The following is a 17,381-nucleotide window of genomic DNA, read 5'->3' on the forward strand; positions in this document are numbered from 1 at the left end:
GATTTAAGCATGCAGGCTTCCTAATAGGTGTCACAACTCCTATTTTACCATTCAGCTTTACTGGAGCAAATGATTTACAACAACACAGTGAGAATCAAAAACTCTGGTCGGCAGAGGCAAAGCCGAGTCCAACATAAAAATATTTTTGTTATGTTTATTTTGTAATTATCCCACCATCATGCACTGCCAAGTGCCGGAGAGCTCGTGTCACTGCATTTATTTTGAAGTCTAGTTAAAATAGTTAGTGAGTCTGCAATACTTCATAAATGAACATGCAGAAGGGTGAGCACGAATGACTTTTCATCACTATTTTATTTCACAGAAGCAATGCATTTCAGGCATTGAGAGGGAAAGTTTAGGGAAAACCTGCAGTTCTTAAATGACATTGTTCATAATTTAACCAAAACAATACAATATATAAGTAAATGCCACACAACTTGTGAATATTCAACTCTCTGAAGAGATCAGTACCTTCTTAAATAATGGGAAGAGAAATAATTAAGCCTACCTTCAGTTAAACACTCTTCAAATACTTGGCTTGCATTACTGTAGACAAAGTACACTATTATGTCTGTTTTTCCTGACAGTAGGACACTCCGTTATTCCAAATTTTGGTTACAAGCACCATGAATGTAAACAATGAAAACTTTCATTTCAAGTTAAGTATCAGTAAACAGAACAGAAATACTTGCAAACAGAACCAGTGAAGACAGCAGAAATTCAGAGTCCGTGGAAGCTCATTTGGCTTTCTTCCCATTCGGATTAGCACGGCAAAACCTGGAGCTGGGATGTTTGCAGAGCTGCCCGTTAATGCCGCACGTGAGCTACCTTGTGCTTTTCTTAGACCTCCAGCACCAGCGCTCCCTGCCGCGCCAGGAGACGGCCCCCAGATGTGCTGAGCTCCTCCTTGCAGAGGCATACCCTGGGTGGAAAGATATTTCAAAGCCTCCTCGGCGTTAAAAACCCCAGGCAGCTTTTGTCAGGAGGCTGGAAGTTGGCGTGACTCCAGGATCAGACAGACACATCAGCTCAAATCAGTTTTTAATTTCATGTTCAGATCAAATACTATCTATCTTATTAAAATATTGTGAAAACGCTTCTTTTTTTTTTTTTTTTTTTTTTTTTTCTCCCCTGTTTCAAATAATGAATACTAAAATTTTTAACAGATTTGAACCAAATTTATCCTGTTGGTTGTCATATCTGGAAGTGGATAGTGTTGATAAAATGGCTGTCCTATAAATATACAGTGCTTTTTCTTAATTTATTTTTGTACTACCATGAATATGACAGAAAATAATTAATCATAAACTCAAACCTGACTGTCCTAGGCATCGCCGCTTGTACGCTGAATTGCAAGCTGAGGGATAAAACTGCTGGCCTGACCTCACAGTGTTTTACATGTGAGTTTTACATGTGTTTTGACAGGGTACAAACAATAACACAGAGCACGACTTTGGATAAATTAGTTCTGCTGTGTTCAGAGGGGTTTTGATTCAAAGGCCACAAAAGTCAGAGGGGAGACTCTGGGGACTCTGAAGGAGTACAGAGCAGGTAAACACATGCACACCACGACAAATCCTTCATTGGTGCTATTTCTGGTCCCAGACGTTTCTTATGAGAACAGTTTACCCAAAACTGCAGAAAGCCTAAACAGTTTGGAAGGCAGGAGGAGGCTGCTGATCTCCTGTGCTCCTAGAGCTTGAATAGATTGTCCTATTTATCCGTTGTGTTTAACACAAAAGACAAGGTCTACCTCTGGTACGTGCCATGATAGCATCTCACAAAGAGGAGACTTGGACCTCAGCCTGATGCCTTTTTCCCTGTGTGGAGAAAATGAGAGAAAAAGGAAAACACCTTGAGAAGTAGCATCCTGACTCCTGACTAGCCCCCTGGCCTCTTCTGGCTTGGGGGGTGCAGGTTTAATGGAATTCCCCCTCCTCCCCTACAAAGCTGTACTCAATTCCCTCCAGGCTTTCTTTCAGGATCGTTTGTACAAACTGTGCATTTACTTACATGGGCCAGGGGACTGTGCTTTTTTTTTTTCTTTTTTTCTTTTTTCTTTTTTTTTTTTTTTTTTCCCCAAAGCAGCAATTCTTCTGAGTAAAACTACCTGGTAATATAGCTAACATTTGTCTCCACAAATGTGTTTTTATTCCATCCACCACAATGCCATCATGGCAGGTCTTCAGTGTCTGTGCCTGTATATAGGTTACATACAGCATTATACATACACCTTTTAACATGGTCATTTTCTCACTGGCTGGACCACAGCTGCAATAAGCACCATTTCTCTGTCAAAAATGTAACTTCCCAGAACGTGCATGATGCAATCTGTATATACAACTTAAATCCTAGTGAAGGTACTTAGCTGTCATATTAGCAGCTTTTTACTTACTTTTCTTTTTTTTTTTTTTTTTTTTTAAATACCAAACGAATTGGAGCAAAACGGGTTACCAAGAATGTGTATTTTAAAAACACCACTTGAAAAGCCAGTAAAATGTAACTTGTTCTCCCTTTGGAGCGAGGTATTTGAGAAGAAATGTGTTTTACTCAGAAAGAAGTATGCTTGCACTGGAAATGGGAAGAGTAAGTTTCTGCATATATTATTTTTAACAGGAAAATAACAACTCCTTAAAAAAATAGGGAGCTGCCATGTATTTGGGACCAGTGGTCTGGCAATATATAAAAATGCTGGGTTGTCTTCCTTGTTTTCTACTGCAGAAAGGTAAGCTCTGCACCGCCTGAGTTAGAAGTAGCAAACGTTGTTTATTTGTGTTTAAACAAGCCCTTCAGACAACAGGCCGCGCGGCTCCCTTCCAACCGGAACGGAGGGGCTCTTTGGAGGGGATGGGTTGAAAATGTTCTGTAAGGTTTCCCTTTTGGCACTTTGTGCATCCTGGGCTGTCAAAGTGAGAGACACAGCAGAGCTGCCTCTTCCCCGGGGATGGAGAGAAGCTTCTCCCCGCCCCAGCACTGCCAGTTCTCAGAGGTTAGAAGGAACCGTGTATGTCCTCCCAGGAAACGTCTTGCCTGACTCTACTGGAGATGTGATACTGGGACCTGCTGTGCTTAGACCTGCTTTTGGAACTTGTGAAAGGGAAGGAAGACCCCTTTCTCCTCCTATCTTTCCCGATTCAAGGGAATTTCTCAGGGAAGTTCAAGAAGTTTAGTGTCACAAATTACTCTTCATTTTCTGCCAAAGAAAACTGGATTATCATTTGCCTCTTCTGGTATCTCCTTCAGCACCAGTCCAAGGGTCAGTCATAGAAACCATTCATGTTGCACTGCCACACACAAGACCCTGTGCTGATCATCTCCTCCAACAGGAAGGTCCAGGGCACAACCTCAGACTGCTTTACCGTACACCGGTTGAGGGCACCCATCCCTGAAGGATCCAAGTGCTTTCTTCAAATATTTATCGTGCTCTGCCGTATCACCTCTCCTCAGCAAGGAACCCTCTGCAAGCTCAAGGTGGGCCCGCTGCTGTCATTCACAAGCAGAACACGTTTGCCCTTGAAGGTGTAAGACAGAGAAACCTCAGATGTAAAATTCTTCTTTGTTAGCTGGTGAAGCTGGGCAAGCACTACCATGACCATCCAGAGAACAGGGAGCTGCTCTTGAGGACTGATTGGGCTGCTTGGAGAGAGATGCTGACACGAATGAGCTGGAAGACCATTCAGAAAGAGAAGGCAGTGAACCAGGAGCTGACTCAAAGGTATTGCACATGGCTGATGCAGGCCTTCTGCTGGTGGCCACCTGCTTAGCCTTACTGTCAGTTTGTCTCTGTGGGGGAAGAGAGGCTTCCAAGTCACTGCAAAACCCACTAAGGGCAGAGTACGCAGAGACCACCGACAGGTCTGAGGAGGACAGCTTCATCCCCGTGTCTACATCAGTCTCCTGGGCACCCTCCAAGTCGTCAACGTTAAGCCTGGGGCTGCATCTCCATGTTTTCAATCTGGTCGCAGGTGACCCAGTATTTAAAAACTGAAACGGTTCACTGAAACGAAAAGTCTCTGCGGCTGAGGAGGAGTTCACTGTGGGCAAGCAGAACAGAGACTTGCTCCGTTGAAACGGCCGTGAAATACTGGAGGCACTGCTGGATCGGCGTGTGAAGCCTCCTCGATCACTGTGTCTCAAGTCCTGCTGGGAGAAACCAAGATAATGACCGAGGCCGTTTGCGTGAAATACCTCGTTTTGACCCATTTCTTTGGGTTGTTCAGGGACAGGTTGGTGGCTCTGGGGAAGAAAGGCTGGCAGGGTGGTGAAGCAGGAGTCTGTTGGCACAGATGGATATGGTTGCTTGTTCTGCTTTGCAGACTTCCTACACCAACTGCGTGTTTGCTGCAGCCAGGAGAGGGAGAAAAGAAAATCACATTAATACAGAATTGGCAGTCTTACAACCACAAGCCTCCGTTGCTGAGTTGTTACTGCAAATAATTATGAAGCAGACTTCATTCAGTATGCTTGCAGCAAATATTTCACTTCAATAACAAAGAGAAAGCACCCTGCCAAAATCCCAAATATTTACATAAGAAGCCTTGAAGACAACAAGAATAAACGGTAGAGAAGCCCTGCCTTGCAGGCTGAATTACACTAGCTCAGAATTCTTACTTCCTATTGACTTGTTCAGATTCATTCATATTCTGTCTTCCAACATTACTGCCTTAGCAGACAGCTGAAGAACAAAAATGAAGAAACGGGAAATGTATGTTAACATCATTATTATTTCTCATTTCTTCCTTACTGTGGTGTAAATGTTTTTAGTTTTCCCTCTGAAACATCAAAAAGCCCTTAGCAAGCAATCTCATACTCTGTCATCTCAATGGGAATTTATCACTTCTTTCAACTCCTTCACATTTTCTCTTTCCTGCCTGGTTAGCTGAGCAATGTGCTCTAGAGCCCACTTGCCCTATTAACTAGCTCTTAATGATTTTAAGCACAGATTTAAGCATCTAATTTGCTCGTAGACACCTAGACTAGAAGCCTAATCTGACGGTTATGGTCCGAATTGGGATCTGAATCTCATCCTGAGGGCAGGATTCAGGTTGTCTACCTGCCAGATACTCGAGCATTTGCGTGGGGACAGCAGCTGTGACAAATGGGGAGCCAATGTCCTCCTCAAGAAGCAGCTGGAGGCCAGGTGGCCACCCTATGGCATCAGACACTGCTGTGTGGGCAACTGAACTGAGGCCACGTGTCTGAGCGATCATAAGGTTTTCCATCATCACACTTACCTCGGTAAGGCGTTTAGAAGTTTGCATTTTACAAAGTTTAATTTAAAATATTTCTGGAATTTCTCACATCATACAAAATTCTAGATTTCTGTCTCAAAAGGGATGGGAACTAATGGGACCAAGTGCAAGATCACACCCTTGAGAATAAACAATAGTGTCAGCTGTGGGACTTATCAGCTGGAAACAACAGAGAGAGAACCAGATATCTTGGTCACTGTACACTGTTAAAATGACAAGGCAGTGACAAACATGATTCTGGACAGTGTCAAGTGAGTTCAAAAAGTATTAACGCACTGTGGACAGCATTGTTAAGGCCTTATCCAGAATGCCGTGCACGACTCAAATCATCCCCATGTGAAAAAGAAAAAACTCACTGAAAAATATGCAGCCACAAGGAAAAAAAATAAAATTAGATGAACTACCAATTGAAAAACCAGAATCACAAACTAATACAGGGTTTCTGATCACAACAGAAGAAGAAGAGTCTTCCGAAGTGAGTAACGGGTAAAACGAAACTTGATCATTTTACCAAAGAGATTATATGACATGACAGAAAGGGATGAAACCAGGCAACCGAGGAGGTCCTTCGTATCCCTTGTCTCTAAAAGAACACCATACACTACTGCTTCTGACATCTTGCTAGTGCGCATCAGATTGTCTTAGTGACCCAGATCTGTCACAGCCATCTTCTGGGTTTTACTGCAGTGATTTTACAGGCAAAAAAAGGATTTTCACATCTGCAAAAAAATGTTTTGCTCATTCCTGATTGCCTAGCTAGGGGTAATTTATAGGACAACTAAACCATAGGCATTCACTTAGGCGTTGTAAATGAATATATATATACATATATATACACCAATGTATCCGTAATGAGGTACGTTAATTCATAACCTATTTCTGTATAATACAATAAGATGTTTTCCTTAATACCATAAAGAATTAAATTAGTTAATGGGGAAATTAACCACGGTAGTGTAGCAATTTCATTAACTGATAAGAAATTGAGTACGAAAGAGTAAAATAAGATGAGTCAAATTGCCAACAAAACATTAACCAGAAATCACTTTAGACCTCCACATGCATCATTATTTTACATGTGCAATACGTGAGCTAATTTGTTTAAAAAAATCACTCAGCAAGATAAAAGGCTTGTGTCCACGAAGAAAATACCAGCTGTTTCTTAACTGAAGACATTTCTGGATAACCCAGCAATAACAATATGACATGCTGAAAGTACACAAGCAAATCGTTGACTTCTTTTGATGGGTTTGTCCAAGAAAACCTTGCTCGTTTTATTTTGTTTGCATTAATCAAAGCTACTATTTTTTTTTCCTGTTCAGCAGCTCTGATAGCAGATGCAGTACATGGACTCAACTGCCACGCCTGGTGACCCAACAGAAGCACCTCCAGCACACTTCTCTTACCTCTCAGAGGTCAATTCACCAAGCATGGTGGTTGAGTCCATGATGCACAGCTGTTGTCAGGGATTTCAGTGCCTAGGAATGTGCCTGGGCACTTTTCATTTATTAATACAGGTAAGAGCTTAAGCATTTTGGGAATAAAACACAGACACAAGAGTAACTGTACTGAGCTCTCTCCAATACTCACGAACCCTCCAGTTTAAATCAGCTTGTGTTAATTTTGGAGAGTAGATATGCAACACAGTAACTACAGGTGCAAGCAAATTACCAGTACTCAGAAGGATGCTTACCCTAGGCATCACCTATGAGAGTGTGGAGCAGAGGGCGACGGCAGGATAAATGGATGAGGCTGAGATGAAACACGCCTTCTAGAACCCCTGGCAGGGTCTCACGTAGGAACTTTCTAGCGAAAATGCAGATAAAAAGTAGAGACTCAAAGGAAAGGAGGAATGCACTTCTAAGTGGAAGCACCTGGAAGGGACAACCTGCTCCATGCAGCCGAGTAACATGAAGAACGTGGCCTGACTGGAACATGCTTACACTAACAAGAAAAATCTGCTTTAGGTAAGACATTGGTTTTAGGGTTTTGTAATTTCAAACGTTTTTTTTCCTAGCTTTTTAAATGTTCCTATGGACAAATAAGAGCATTTCATTTTATACAAGTCATTTGCTGTTATTCCAGGAGGTAATGGTGGATCACTGAGGAGCAGGGGACAAGTACAGCCTGCCCTTGGGATGGCTGCCTGCAGGGCAGGCCAAGAGACATCACCAACACAGCTTATTTCTGAACAGCCCTGCTCACAGGAGGAACTGTTTGCCTCAATCCTTTTTAGTTTAGATGTGTTGTGATTTAGAAGACCTATTTCCCAATGCTGCTCCTCATTATATGGGCAGAAAGGGGGAATAATAGGGGGGGGAGATTTTTTTAATACTTTCATCTTAAAGCAACATAACTGAAGACTTTCCTGACTGAGAATATCGGACTGCACAGCTGTGTTACAGGTAGAGCATCAGAAGCTCCATCTCATGAAATACTAGTGACTAAAGATACAGGCTAATCCTATATTGCAGAGAACTGGATTACATGGACTGATAAGACTTTTCTACATCTGCCTTCTGTATCTTGTCAGGGATCACAGGGTGGATCCAGTGATTTAGCCGGGATTAAAATTCAGGCAAAACTAGCTCCTATGCCTGCGCCAAGGCCACTGACTGTGCTCCCTTGTACCACCCTGGCACGGCACGAGGAGAGCCGCACGCAGCCTGCGCGTCCCTGCGATCGCGGCTCTTCGTTTTAACCTCGCGGCGCCTGACAGTCCCGCAAGGCTCGAACTCGATTTCCAGGTGTGAGCTGGAAATTCCCGGGAGAAACCACAACAAGCAGGTGGGAGATGCTGCTCTCCCACTGCCCTTTGTGCCATGGGATGCTGAAAACAGCAGGACCTATTTTTGTACCTCGAGAGCAGTGTGATGCACGCGCAGCCACTCTTTTCAGCAGAAGAGCCTTCTCCCCTCTCCTCAATTCTGCCATTGGCTTTGGGAACACTTGCATCTGCTTTAATTTTCTGAATTATTTTCTTTTTTAAGTTGTTACCTCCAGCCTCCTCACAGCTTGCTTTCTGCGTTGCCTGTTCCCTCGCTGGAGCCCGCCAGAGCCCTGCCTGGTACAGCCAAGCAGCCACAAGCACGGCAGAGATGCCGGAGAGGGGATCAGCCATCTGAGAGGACAAAGACTCGATCCAAACCGACACATTGGTTTTGACCGAAATTCCGAATACAGAGAGAGAGATTTGTCAGACCTCGCCACAAAGACGCGCAACAAACCCAGCCATTGAGCAAACAGAGTAGCTCTCTAACAGAACAGATTTTTTCATCTGGCGCTAATCTGCTGCTCATTTATAATCTCTGCACAAATCTTTGTGAAGCCTGGAGGGATTTAGAGTCTTTCTGTGTTACAATGGGCTGCAGAAGAATTTCATGACGAATATCCGGGAACGCCACAAAACAACTTAGGGCGAACCTTGCAGAAATGCACTTTCAGCTTCACTTGGGCTGCTTATACCCGACACAAAAAGTCTGTGAGTGCTCCTGCAGTCTATTTTAAGTTATCTGCTTTTTAAGAAAGCAGATAGTCATCTCATTATGCATTATCTGTATTAAGCGCTGCCAGCAAGGCTCTGCTGAGGTCAGAACCCAGCCAAACAGCCAGCACGGCAATGACAGCACCACCCTGAGCCCAGATTTTGCCTGCCTTGCTCAACAGGAGTGCAACGGTGTTTGTTTAATTGTATTAAAACCAGTGGGATTGATCCGGGAAAAAAAAAAAAAAAAAAAAATCAACACAAGAAAAAGGGGCAAAGGTTAGTCCTCAGTATCACCGTAATAAATCCTCCTTGAAAGGCAAAATGTATTCAGAAGGGCAGCATATCAAAAGGCAAAATGCACAAATTTGATTTAAAATTGAATCAAACTATTTGAAAAGTGGCATGTACTGTGTTTACAAAACTAGAACAGGTGGGTGCCTTGTAATGTTAAATATATTCACTGTCAAGTTTTTGTTGGGTGTGTAGTCATCAAAGATCTTACTATGCCATGAAACATAACTGCACTAACAGAAAAGACAGAGAAAGTACCTTAGGATGAAGAAAAACAAGTTAAAAATCTCCTCCTCCTTGAGTTAGCCACTGATTTGCTGTGTCCCCCCCCAAAACCAATCATTAGTGCTAAGAATAATCAAACATCTATAGCACTAAAAGGAAAGGAGAAACAGAGCAGAAGATTTTAAAAACAAGAGGCTAGTATTAGATTTACAGATTAATTAGGTCGTCTTAAGGCATCTCCCTTAACTGAGTACATTTTTTTTCTTCAAAAGTCTGTCCGTTTCACCAGTTTCAACAGAAACTAAAAATAATTTTTGTACAGGTGCCCTGTATACAGCCGTGCTTGTCCTCGATGCTTTTCTTGTCTTTCTTCCTCTTCGTGTTCAGATCTGCTTTATCTCCACTATTAATTCAAGCAAGCTTGAAGCTCTTTTCTCCCTTCTATTTTCTTCCTTGCAGACCAAACTGCTCTCTGCAAGTGACCTCTCTTTGCCTGTTTTTGTCTTTCCATTCTACCTCCTGACCTTTCTCTCTTCCACTTGTACTTAACTGTAGTGACTCAAGGCTGCAGTAGTGGGACTGCGTTTTCTTTCCTTTATTTCCCAGGGTTTGTAGTTGGTAATGTTTTGAGTAGGGAACAAGATGATTTAACTGCATTTAAGACTACAGGAGTACATTATATCATCCAGTCTGACCTTGTGTTCATCATTTTACAAATCATTAAGCCATTTCTTTACTGAGTCTGCTGACGCTTTAGGCAGACAAAAGCATTTCAGTTTTCAGTGGACTAAACTGCTGCATGCTTCGGGCACGGGCGTAGGATAGAGGTGCCACAAAGCTCAGGGCCCCTAAAATGGTAGCAGATTGGCTAATGCTCCTAGAGTATTTACCTGTTTTAGCAAGATTATATGAGTGCTGGATGACCATCAAGACACCCAAACTGGAAACTAAGGGAAGGAGAAGGAACACTGCTTTGTGTTGGAGAGAGGAATGCAGAGCCAGGCGAGGTCTGGAAGGGTTTGGTGGGTCAGCTGAAGTAAAGGCGACTGTGATCACACCGATCTGTGTCCTAAGGCTCTCCAAGGAAACAGAAGTGGACCCTGAGCCTCCAAGATACGCCTCTCCTTGGCCAAGATCAGCTTGAGAAGCATACTATTCCTTGTGCTGCAGAGGAGAGTAAAATGTTTCTTTTAGTCTCTGTTAGGGCTGGGAGAGGAAAAGAAAAAGCTTTGCCCTGACCTCAAATCTTGTAATTATTTTGACCTCAGCAGCTCAGTAATACCCACCCTTGCTGCCCATACACCTAAGAGGGTATTTTCTGCGTTGTCTGAGTCCTCTTGTCCCAGCTCCTTGCTTCAGTTACGGCCAGTCTCCAGCACTCTGCAAGAAGGTGCTGTCTCTATTCCCTAAAACATGCTGGATTGGTTCTGCATCATGGAAAAATCTCTCCCTCTCTGATTTCTGCGTTCAGCTACCTTGACTGTGAGGTTTGACAACTACACTTCTCATGCAGATGCATAGATGTTTTAAATGAGCTGAGGGAAATAAAGGCACTTTTGTTCTTCTTGTGGCCCCAGATAAAAGGCGATGAGGAGATGAGTTCATGAGTCTCACAGATACCTGTATATAATACACTGAATTAACAAAGAGGTTTTCAGCTATAAGCTTTTGATTCTTTTTCCTGTATAGAGTAATTGCTGATGTCTGTGTAGGCATGTAACCTTCATGCTGCTTCCATTCTTCATGCGTTTTGCACTGCAAATGCCTAGCACAGAATGCCTTTATGCATGCAGCTGGCAGACATCTGCACCCCCAGACTGACGTCTGGCAACTCCAAGGACATATTCAACAGTAACATACTGATGTTGTACATAAATGACTGCAGCGGACCTCGTGAAACCATTATGGGATGACTACTGCCTGCTCATAGAGTACTCATTTTGTGCATCAAGAGATGGAGAAATCTCCAAGGTAGCAGAGACCTCGAGCTTACAGACAGCACAGCAGCAGGTTAATAATTCTTAATGGTTGGGTCCACAAGCAATCTTTTTTCTCAGAACCAAAGCTTCAGGTAATAAACTGTGTTCCCTAAATGTGATTATACCACTTCTGAACTCATGATTACAGTTGCCTGCTATAGGTCAGAAAAACATTGGCTGATTAACTCAGTAAATCAGCTAAAAAAAATCCCGCTAAGTAAAAGCTGTGATCAGTTAATATTTGCACTGTTATTTCAGGGATGCTCTATAAAGCAACACTAGGCAGAAAATAGCCACCCCAAAAACCAGTATATCTTCATTAGCACAGTAATTGGCATAAAAAAAGCTTTACAATGCCAGATCTGACTATCTTGTTTCAGGCTGGATTAGTATAGACTGGTAACCACATCTTTCTTGGAATTTGTATGTCTTGGCTTTCTGGCAATGTTGTTTGCTTCTTGGTGGTGAAAATGGTGGAGGGGCTGGGATTTCTGCAAGAAATTGGTTATTAGAGGATGAATCAGGTGCCTGAACCTGTTTGGTCCATTCTGGTAGCTCCTAGGATGCCTGCCTGGCATTCCAGGAGGGCACAGCCCTCCTGTAGGTCCTGAGTTTAATCTGCCAAGACACCTCTTCTGGGTGGCTCAGGTACTCATTGGCAAGTAAAATGGCAGTAGGTCTTCTGCTTAAGCACTGAGCCACTAGCTTGGTGAGATACTCATTTGTTGTTGCCCACCTTCCTCCCAAGTATGTCTGCATGCCCCTCCTCATGCAGAGTAGTCACGGAATTGTGCCAATATGTTATTTTACCTTCCCTACCCTGCCCAAAGACATTCTCGTAATTTAAAGAAGCCATCTGTGCATTTTCTCCTCTCTGCTCACTGTCCCTGCTTCCCAAACATGCATGGCCAAGCCAGCCCCATCAGTTATTAACCTTTGCTGCCACCCACGCTGCACTGCCAGGGTGCAAGTTCATGAGCACTTCAGCTGTCTGTGCAGATTATGCCCAGAGGCAGCCAGGAATTTGGACAAGACCTATAAAACTGGCAGTACATTCAGTACACCGGTATATAGGGTATTCTCAGCTACATTATTTACATATTCTTCCCACTGCTCTGACAAGAGCTCGCCAGAGCTCCAGCTTCTGGGCATAGCACTAGTGAAGTAGTGTGGGAGTCTTTCCACAGGATGCAAACATTCTCTTAAGACTTGCTCTACATTGGCTAGAGCCAACTGAAGCTTACCCTTTGCTTCAGCTGGTATATGGCTGCACCCATGGAGTTACCTTGCCAGTGTGGAAAAGCTACTGGGACAAAATAATTTTGAAGGGCTTTCTCTCAAATGAAGGAACAGGTTCTGTGGTATTAAACAGATGTACCCTGCCCATTAATAACTCTATTTTCTCTCGCCCTGACTTTATCTAAGCCCCTTGGTAACTGCATTTGTAAAATGGGTTAAGAACGCAGATCAATCTGGCTGGCAAGTATTCAAGTCCCTGTAAGCACACCAAGAAACAGAGAGTTCACATCTTGTTAGCCTAATCACGGAGGTATATTCAAATTTCAAACACTAAACATTAACAGGAATGTAAATCTACCATTTTGGGTATAACTGGCAATTTTAATCTGTAAAAACGTGCAGTATCCACATGAAGTAAATAAAAGTATTCTGGTGATTGCTAAGTACCAACTGATATGCAGGCTGAAAAATACTAGGAGGTCATCATTGGACTTCATATTGTTTGGGAAGAAGTGAAAGTTATTAACAGTGCTGTGGCATTGATAAGATTGCTAATAGCAGCGCTCCCTGAGAAGTCAAAAAGTAGTCCTGTTACTTTTAAAGGTAAATACTATAATTGTTCTGAACTCAGAACGCGTTAAAGTAATATAGGGAGTCCATGGACAACCAAATCCATTGTTTCCTATAACCCATGTTCCACTACATAATCCCTTTTCCTTAATTTACCATTCTGTCTTGAATTAGGATATTAACCTGATTTCACCTGCTGGGTGGCAGTCATGTAGCTGGCCATCAATATGTACAGCCGCCAACTTCAATCTATTTATGGTCAGATTTTTGTTCCGGTGCCAGAAGATTCATTTAGTGAAACAGCCCTTTCCCATTCCTGTCATTTACCTTCTGGTATATTTTCCGAGCGTGCTTCTGATCATACAGACTTATTTAAAACCTGTATACCAGGACCTAGTCTTCATGACTTTACAATCGCGTTAGATCCAAAGTCTTTGTTTTCCCCTAATTTTGCATCTATTAAACGTATTTGCCTTCACCACACTTCCAATGAGATCATTTCCATTTCTGTAACTTCATTCCCATTTGCCATTTTGCTCTCCTGTTCAGCATCATCATCCTCACTGAAAACACAAATGAAAATTAATTGCACTTGGAGGCCATGCTTAGCAGACTTCTGTTCTTCTCTTTTGGTGTATACAGCTAAAATCTTATTCTGATTTTCCTTGCAGGTTTTGCCTCAGTCTGCTGTTTGGCAAGTCTCGCTTTACCTCTGTGCTGCCTAGCACCTGTTATTTTTGAAAATTTGCTGTTTTGAAATCAAAAGCCTTATTTATAAGCTTTGTAGTTCTTGCATTTTTTTTTTTTTACCCTTCCCTTCAATTTACGTGAAAGCAGTGCAAGATCCCATAAAACAAAGTTACATCCCACAGCAGAAACCTCCTGAAAGAGAACGGGGAAAAGGGGATGTAGGTGAGTCTGGCAGCTGTGTAAATTAACTGATGGCTCTTGTAAGCTTAAGTTTGCAAGTTATCTCAGGCTAACACAGATACCCCTGCAGTGCCAGCAGCGACCCTGACAAACTGGTGACGGTGTTGGCAGGGAAGCTGAACTGCCTCCTGAGCCCTGCGTGCGTGCTGTTCAGCTCTGGCATTGGGTGTCTCGGTGGGTGGCACCTCCAAAGCGGCACTGAAAGGTTTCACCACCACCTGGATGTGACTCGCCAGAGCACAGATGACCCGTGTACCCTGGATTTCGAAGCCCGGGAGCTACAAACCCAGGGGCACCGTGCTGCAAGGGGGGGTACACACCTCTCTGCACCCCGGGAGGTCTGTGCAGTGGAATGATGGCACCCACAATGCCTCTTCCACAGAAACACGGTTAGACAGCGCGACAAGCTTCATGAATGCAATTCACTCTAAAAAAAAAAAAAAAAAAAAAAAAGTGCCCTTCTCCAAAATCTGAACAACAGTCTTCCCAAGGTGAGGCTCTGTGCTCCTTGGTTCGAACGCTTAGCAGCAATAAATACCTTTGCAATGCAGGAATGCACATTAACCCGGCTCTGGATTGCCAGAGATCCCCCCTCTGCAGGGCAGGCAGCTATTAAAAACTTGCTGCTCGTTATCCCCTTTATCTCCCCCGGGTGTGGCGCAGAGCATGCTGACACATTGCCCAGATACAGTGCCTACCGACGTCCTAACAAGTAAACTCTCTTTCAAGACCTGGTTACAAACTCTTGAGTTTGGTTCACAAAGAGAGTCTGTGGGAATGTCTCTCTCAGGTTGGCTGCTCTTCAGGGTGCGTTTCTTTCCCTTCACCACCTCTCTCCCCGTCCTGATAATCACCATGCAAAAGAGAGATGCAGTTTGTCACCCGGTGATGCTAGAAAATAATGAGTACCACCAGGAATTCTGCCTGTCTTCCATAAAAATCTCATAACTGAGAGCTATTTTATAAACCCCTGTCAGTTCTGTGCCTGTATTTCTTATAAAACTACACCCATCAGCCATCATTTCTCCACCTGGGCTCATAATTCCTTCTCTCCACATTCTTATAAACAGCTACCTCATCTCACATCATTCTTTGCATAAACTGAGGTTGACTGATATCTGGACAGTATCATCCACTTCTTTCCTGATTAGTTAAACACACAGCAAAGGGTTTCAAGTTCTTGCTTTAGCAGTACTGTCCTGGTTCTTTCTCCTAGGATAGAGAAAAAAAAAAATAATAAAATAAAAAAAAAAAATCCTCCTTTTCTGGCTGCCACTGGAGGTTAAGCTTTCCTGCACAAAACCAATAAATGTGCTTCTGTTTCCCTGCATATTGAACTTACCTGCAAAAGGATCCTATTTCCATCGTGGTCTTCTGTCTGCCACCTGTCTTCACTGATGGGGCTGCAAGGGTTGGGCAAGAGAGGCACAAGCTGCCCTACATCTTTTACTCTGAACTCCAGCACCGCTGACTCTGTTGGCATTGGCACCTGGCCCTTCGGAAGTTTTTTTAAAGAAAACTGAATGTCTATTTCCAGGTTAGAATAGACAGGAAAAACACAGAAGTCCACTTTTTTCTGACATACTGGTCTTTTCAGTATTAACTCGTACAATTTCAAAATGTCAACAAAGTTTTCACTCCTGCAGTATATAGTGAAGCGGATAATTTCTTTCCCGTAGTGCACGGGGCGAATGGCCCACAGAGGAGTCTCCGGAGCCAAAGTGTAAAAGTCCTGGCTGCACGGCAAGTAAGGGAGGAACTTCCCGTGCACTCGCTCTGTGTGGTGGAACTGCCAAGGTGGCCGCTGAAAGGTTTCGTGGAGCTGCAGGATCGGTTCCTCTCCATATTCCTCCTGCAGAAACAGAACGATGGCAAGGGCTGGCTGAGAAACACCAGCCTTACCCGGCCTCCTGCGCTTCTTGGGCGCTCGTCTTTCTGAGACTCGAAACAGCTGGAGGTCTGGATGGATCCAGGCTAGAAGCTTATCGACGGCTTGCTGAAGAGTCTTGGATTCACCTGGGTCTGTGATAATATGTACACTAACAAGGAATGGGTCTTGTATACCTTCCAGAGAAAGTTCACCTGAGAGCACAGAAAGAAAAATATCTTTTAAGCCTTGTAACCAAGTTGTCAACACTTAGGTGATGCTTAAAGGAGAAACAATCTACTCAGTGACACACCGGGCTTTGCCTTCATCTCTCTCAAGCTTACCTGCAGTAAACTAAAAATAAGGTACAGAGATATAGCAAGCAAGAAAATAATTACAAGATGGAGAAGTTCCATCAAGCCTATCATAAGCGCTGCTGTTTCTACTGAGGTAGCATCCAAAAGACGTTACCTAATGTGCGTTTCTGTGTTAGAAAAAGAGTTGCCCCATACAGCTGAGAGGTAGGAAAGAGGAAAGTACTGACACAGAGTAGGAGTGAAAGGGACACTAATGATGTGCAGAATGATCAGGGTGGACAGTGTTTATCCCACCTTGTTTTAATTTGTGCCAGTTGGCTCGGGGCATGGAAATCACACCACCGAACTCCACTCTATCACCTTGACGTTGGAGTTTTCCACCCAGTTAAGAGTGTTCTGTGTCCTGGAGGCAACTGTTTTAATAAGTAAGGCAAAGTTTGTAGGGAGAGGTAATATCTTTTATTAGACCAACTGATACAGCTGGGAAAAAAAAAAAAAAAAAAACCAAACCAACAGACAGGCCTTCAGGCACACAACTCCTTCTTCAGGAAAAGATATTACTTGTCGCTACAAATCCTGCACCGTTTATATCTTCAGACCATCAAGACTATAATACTACTGCTTAAAGGTTTTTATAAGATTAGGGAAGACTGGTAAAGCAGGAAGCACAAAAAATTACACTTACTCAGGTGAAAAAAGAAACCTCTAGTTAGCCTTGGGAATGTTCACAGGGGCTCTATCTGCTGTTACCTCTTTGACAGGGCTGGTTGGAGGGCAAGGAAGAAATTGTCACTTCTGTTCTTGCTAGAGTTGCATGCCAATAAAGATGCATGTGAACGGAGATCCAGGCAGTTTAATAAATTATGCAGGTAATCAGGATATTGTTGCTGAAAGAGTTCCCCCTGTGTGGTGTTCTGAAACCACCTCCATGGCCGAGACCCTGAGCCCGGGCACCAAGCCTGGATGTGTGAAGCCTTAGAAAGGCTTCCCAAGCTTTTCATTGTGCAGACCACATTTAATAGGGGGATTGTCTCACAGGCTGTTTCCCCTCCTATTGGCAATCAGCACGAACCTCTCCCTCCTCCCTCCTGGCATCAGAATAACATTCCTGTGATACTTTAGCAACTGCTTTAATGGAAAAGCAGTATTATACAAGTACGGTCTTTTAGTTGTCTTTCAATACAGACTAGCTGCGAGACCCAGAGAAAAGCTAGTTGCAACTGC

The 17,381-nt window shown here is 43.4% G+C and overlaps 1 protein-coding gene across 3 annotated transcripts in view; it reads right to left on the reverse strand.

The window, feature by feature from the left end:
- Positions 1–293: 293 nt before the first annotated feature.
- The window catches only part of FAM124A (family with sequence similarity 124 member A), a 44,631-nt gene continuing 27,543 nt past the window's right edge, over positions 294–17,381 (reverse strand). For all 3 annotated transcript variants that reach the window (XM_042806232.1, XM_042806233.1, XM_042806234.1), the window contains 2 exons: positions 15,316–16,055; positions 294–4,341 (listed from right to left, as the gene is read on the reverse strand). In XM_042806232.1, coding sequence (XP_042662166.1) covers positions 3,538–4,341; positions 15,316–16,055 — 1,544 coding nt within the window. In that variant the 3' untranslated portion in view covers positions 294–3,537. The remainder of the gene's footprint in view (positions 4,342–15,315; positions 16,056–17,381) is intronic.

Source organism: Tyto alba, unplaced genomic scaffold, assembly GCF_018691265.1.
Source record: "Tyto alba isolate M040663 unplaced genomic scaffold, T.alba_DEE_v4.0 Super-Scaffold_45, whole genome shotgun sequence".
Classification (NCBI taxonomy): Eukaryota; Metazoa; Chordata; class Aves; order Strigiformes; family Tytonidae; genus Tyto; species Tyto alba.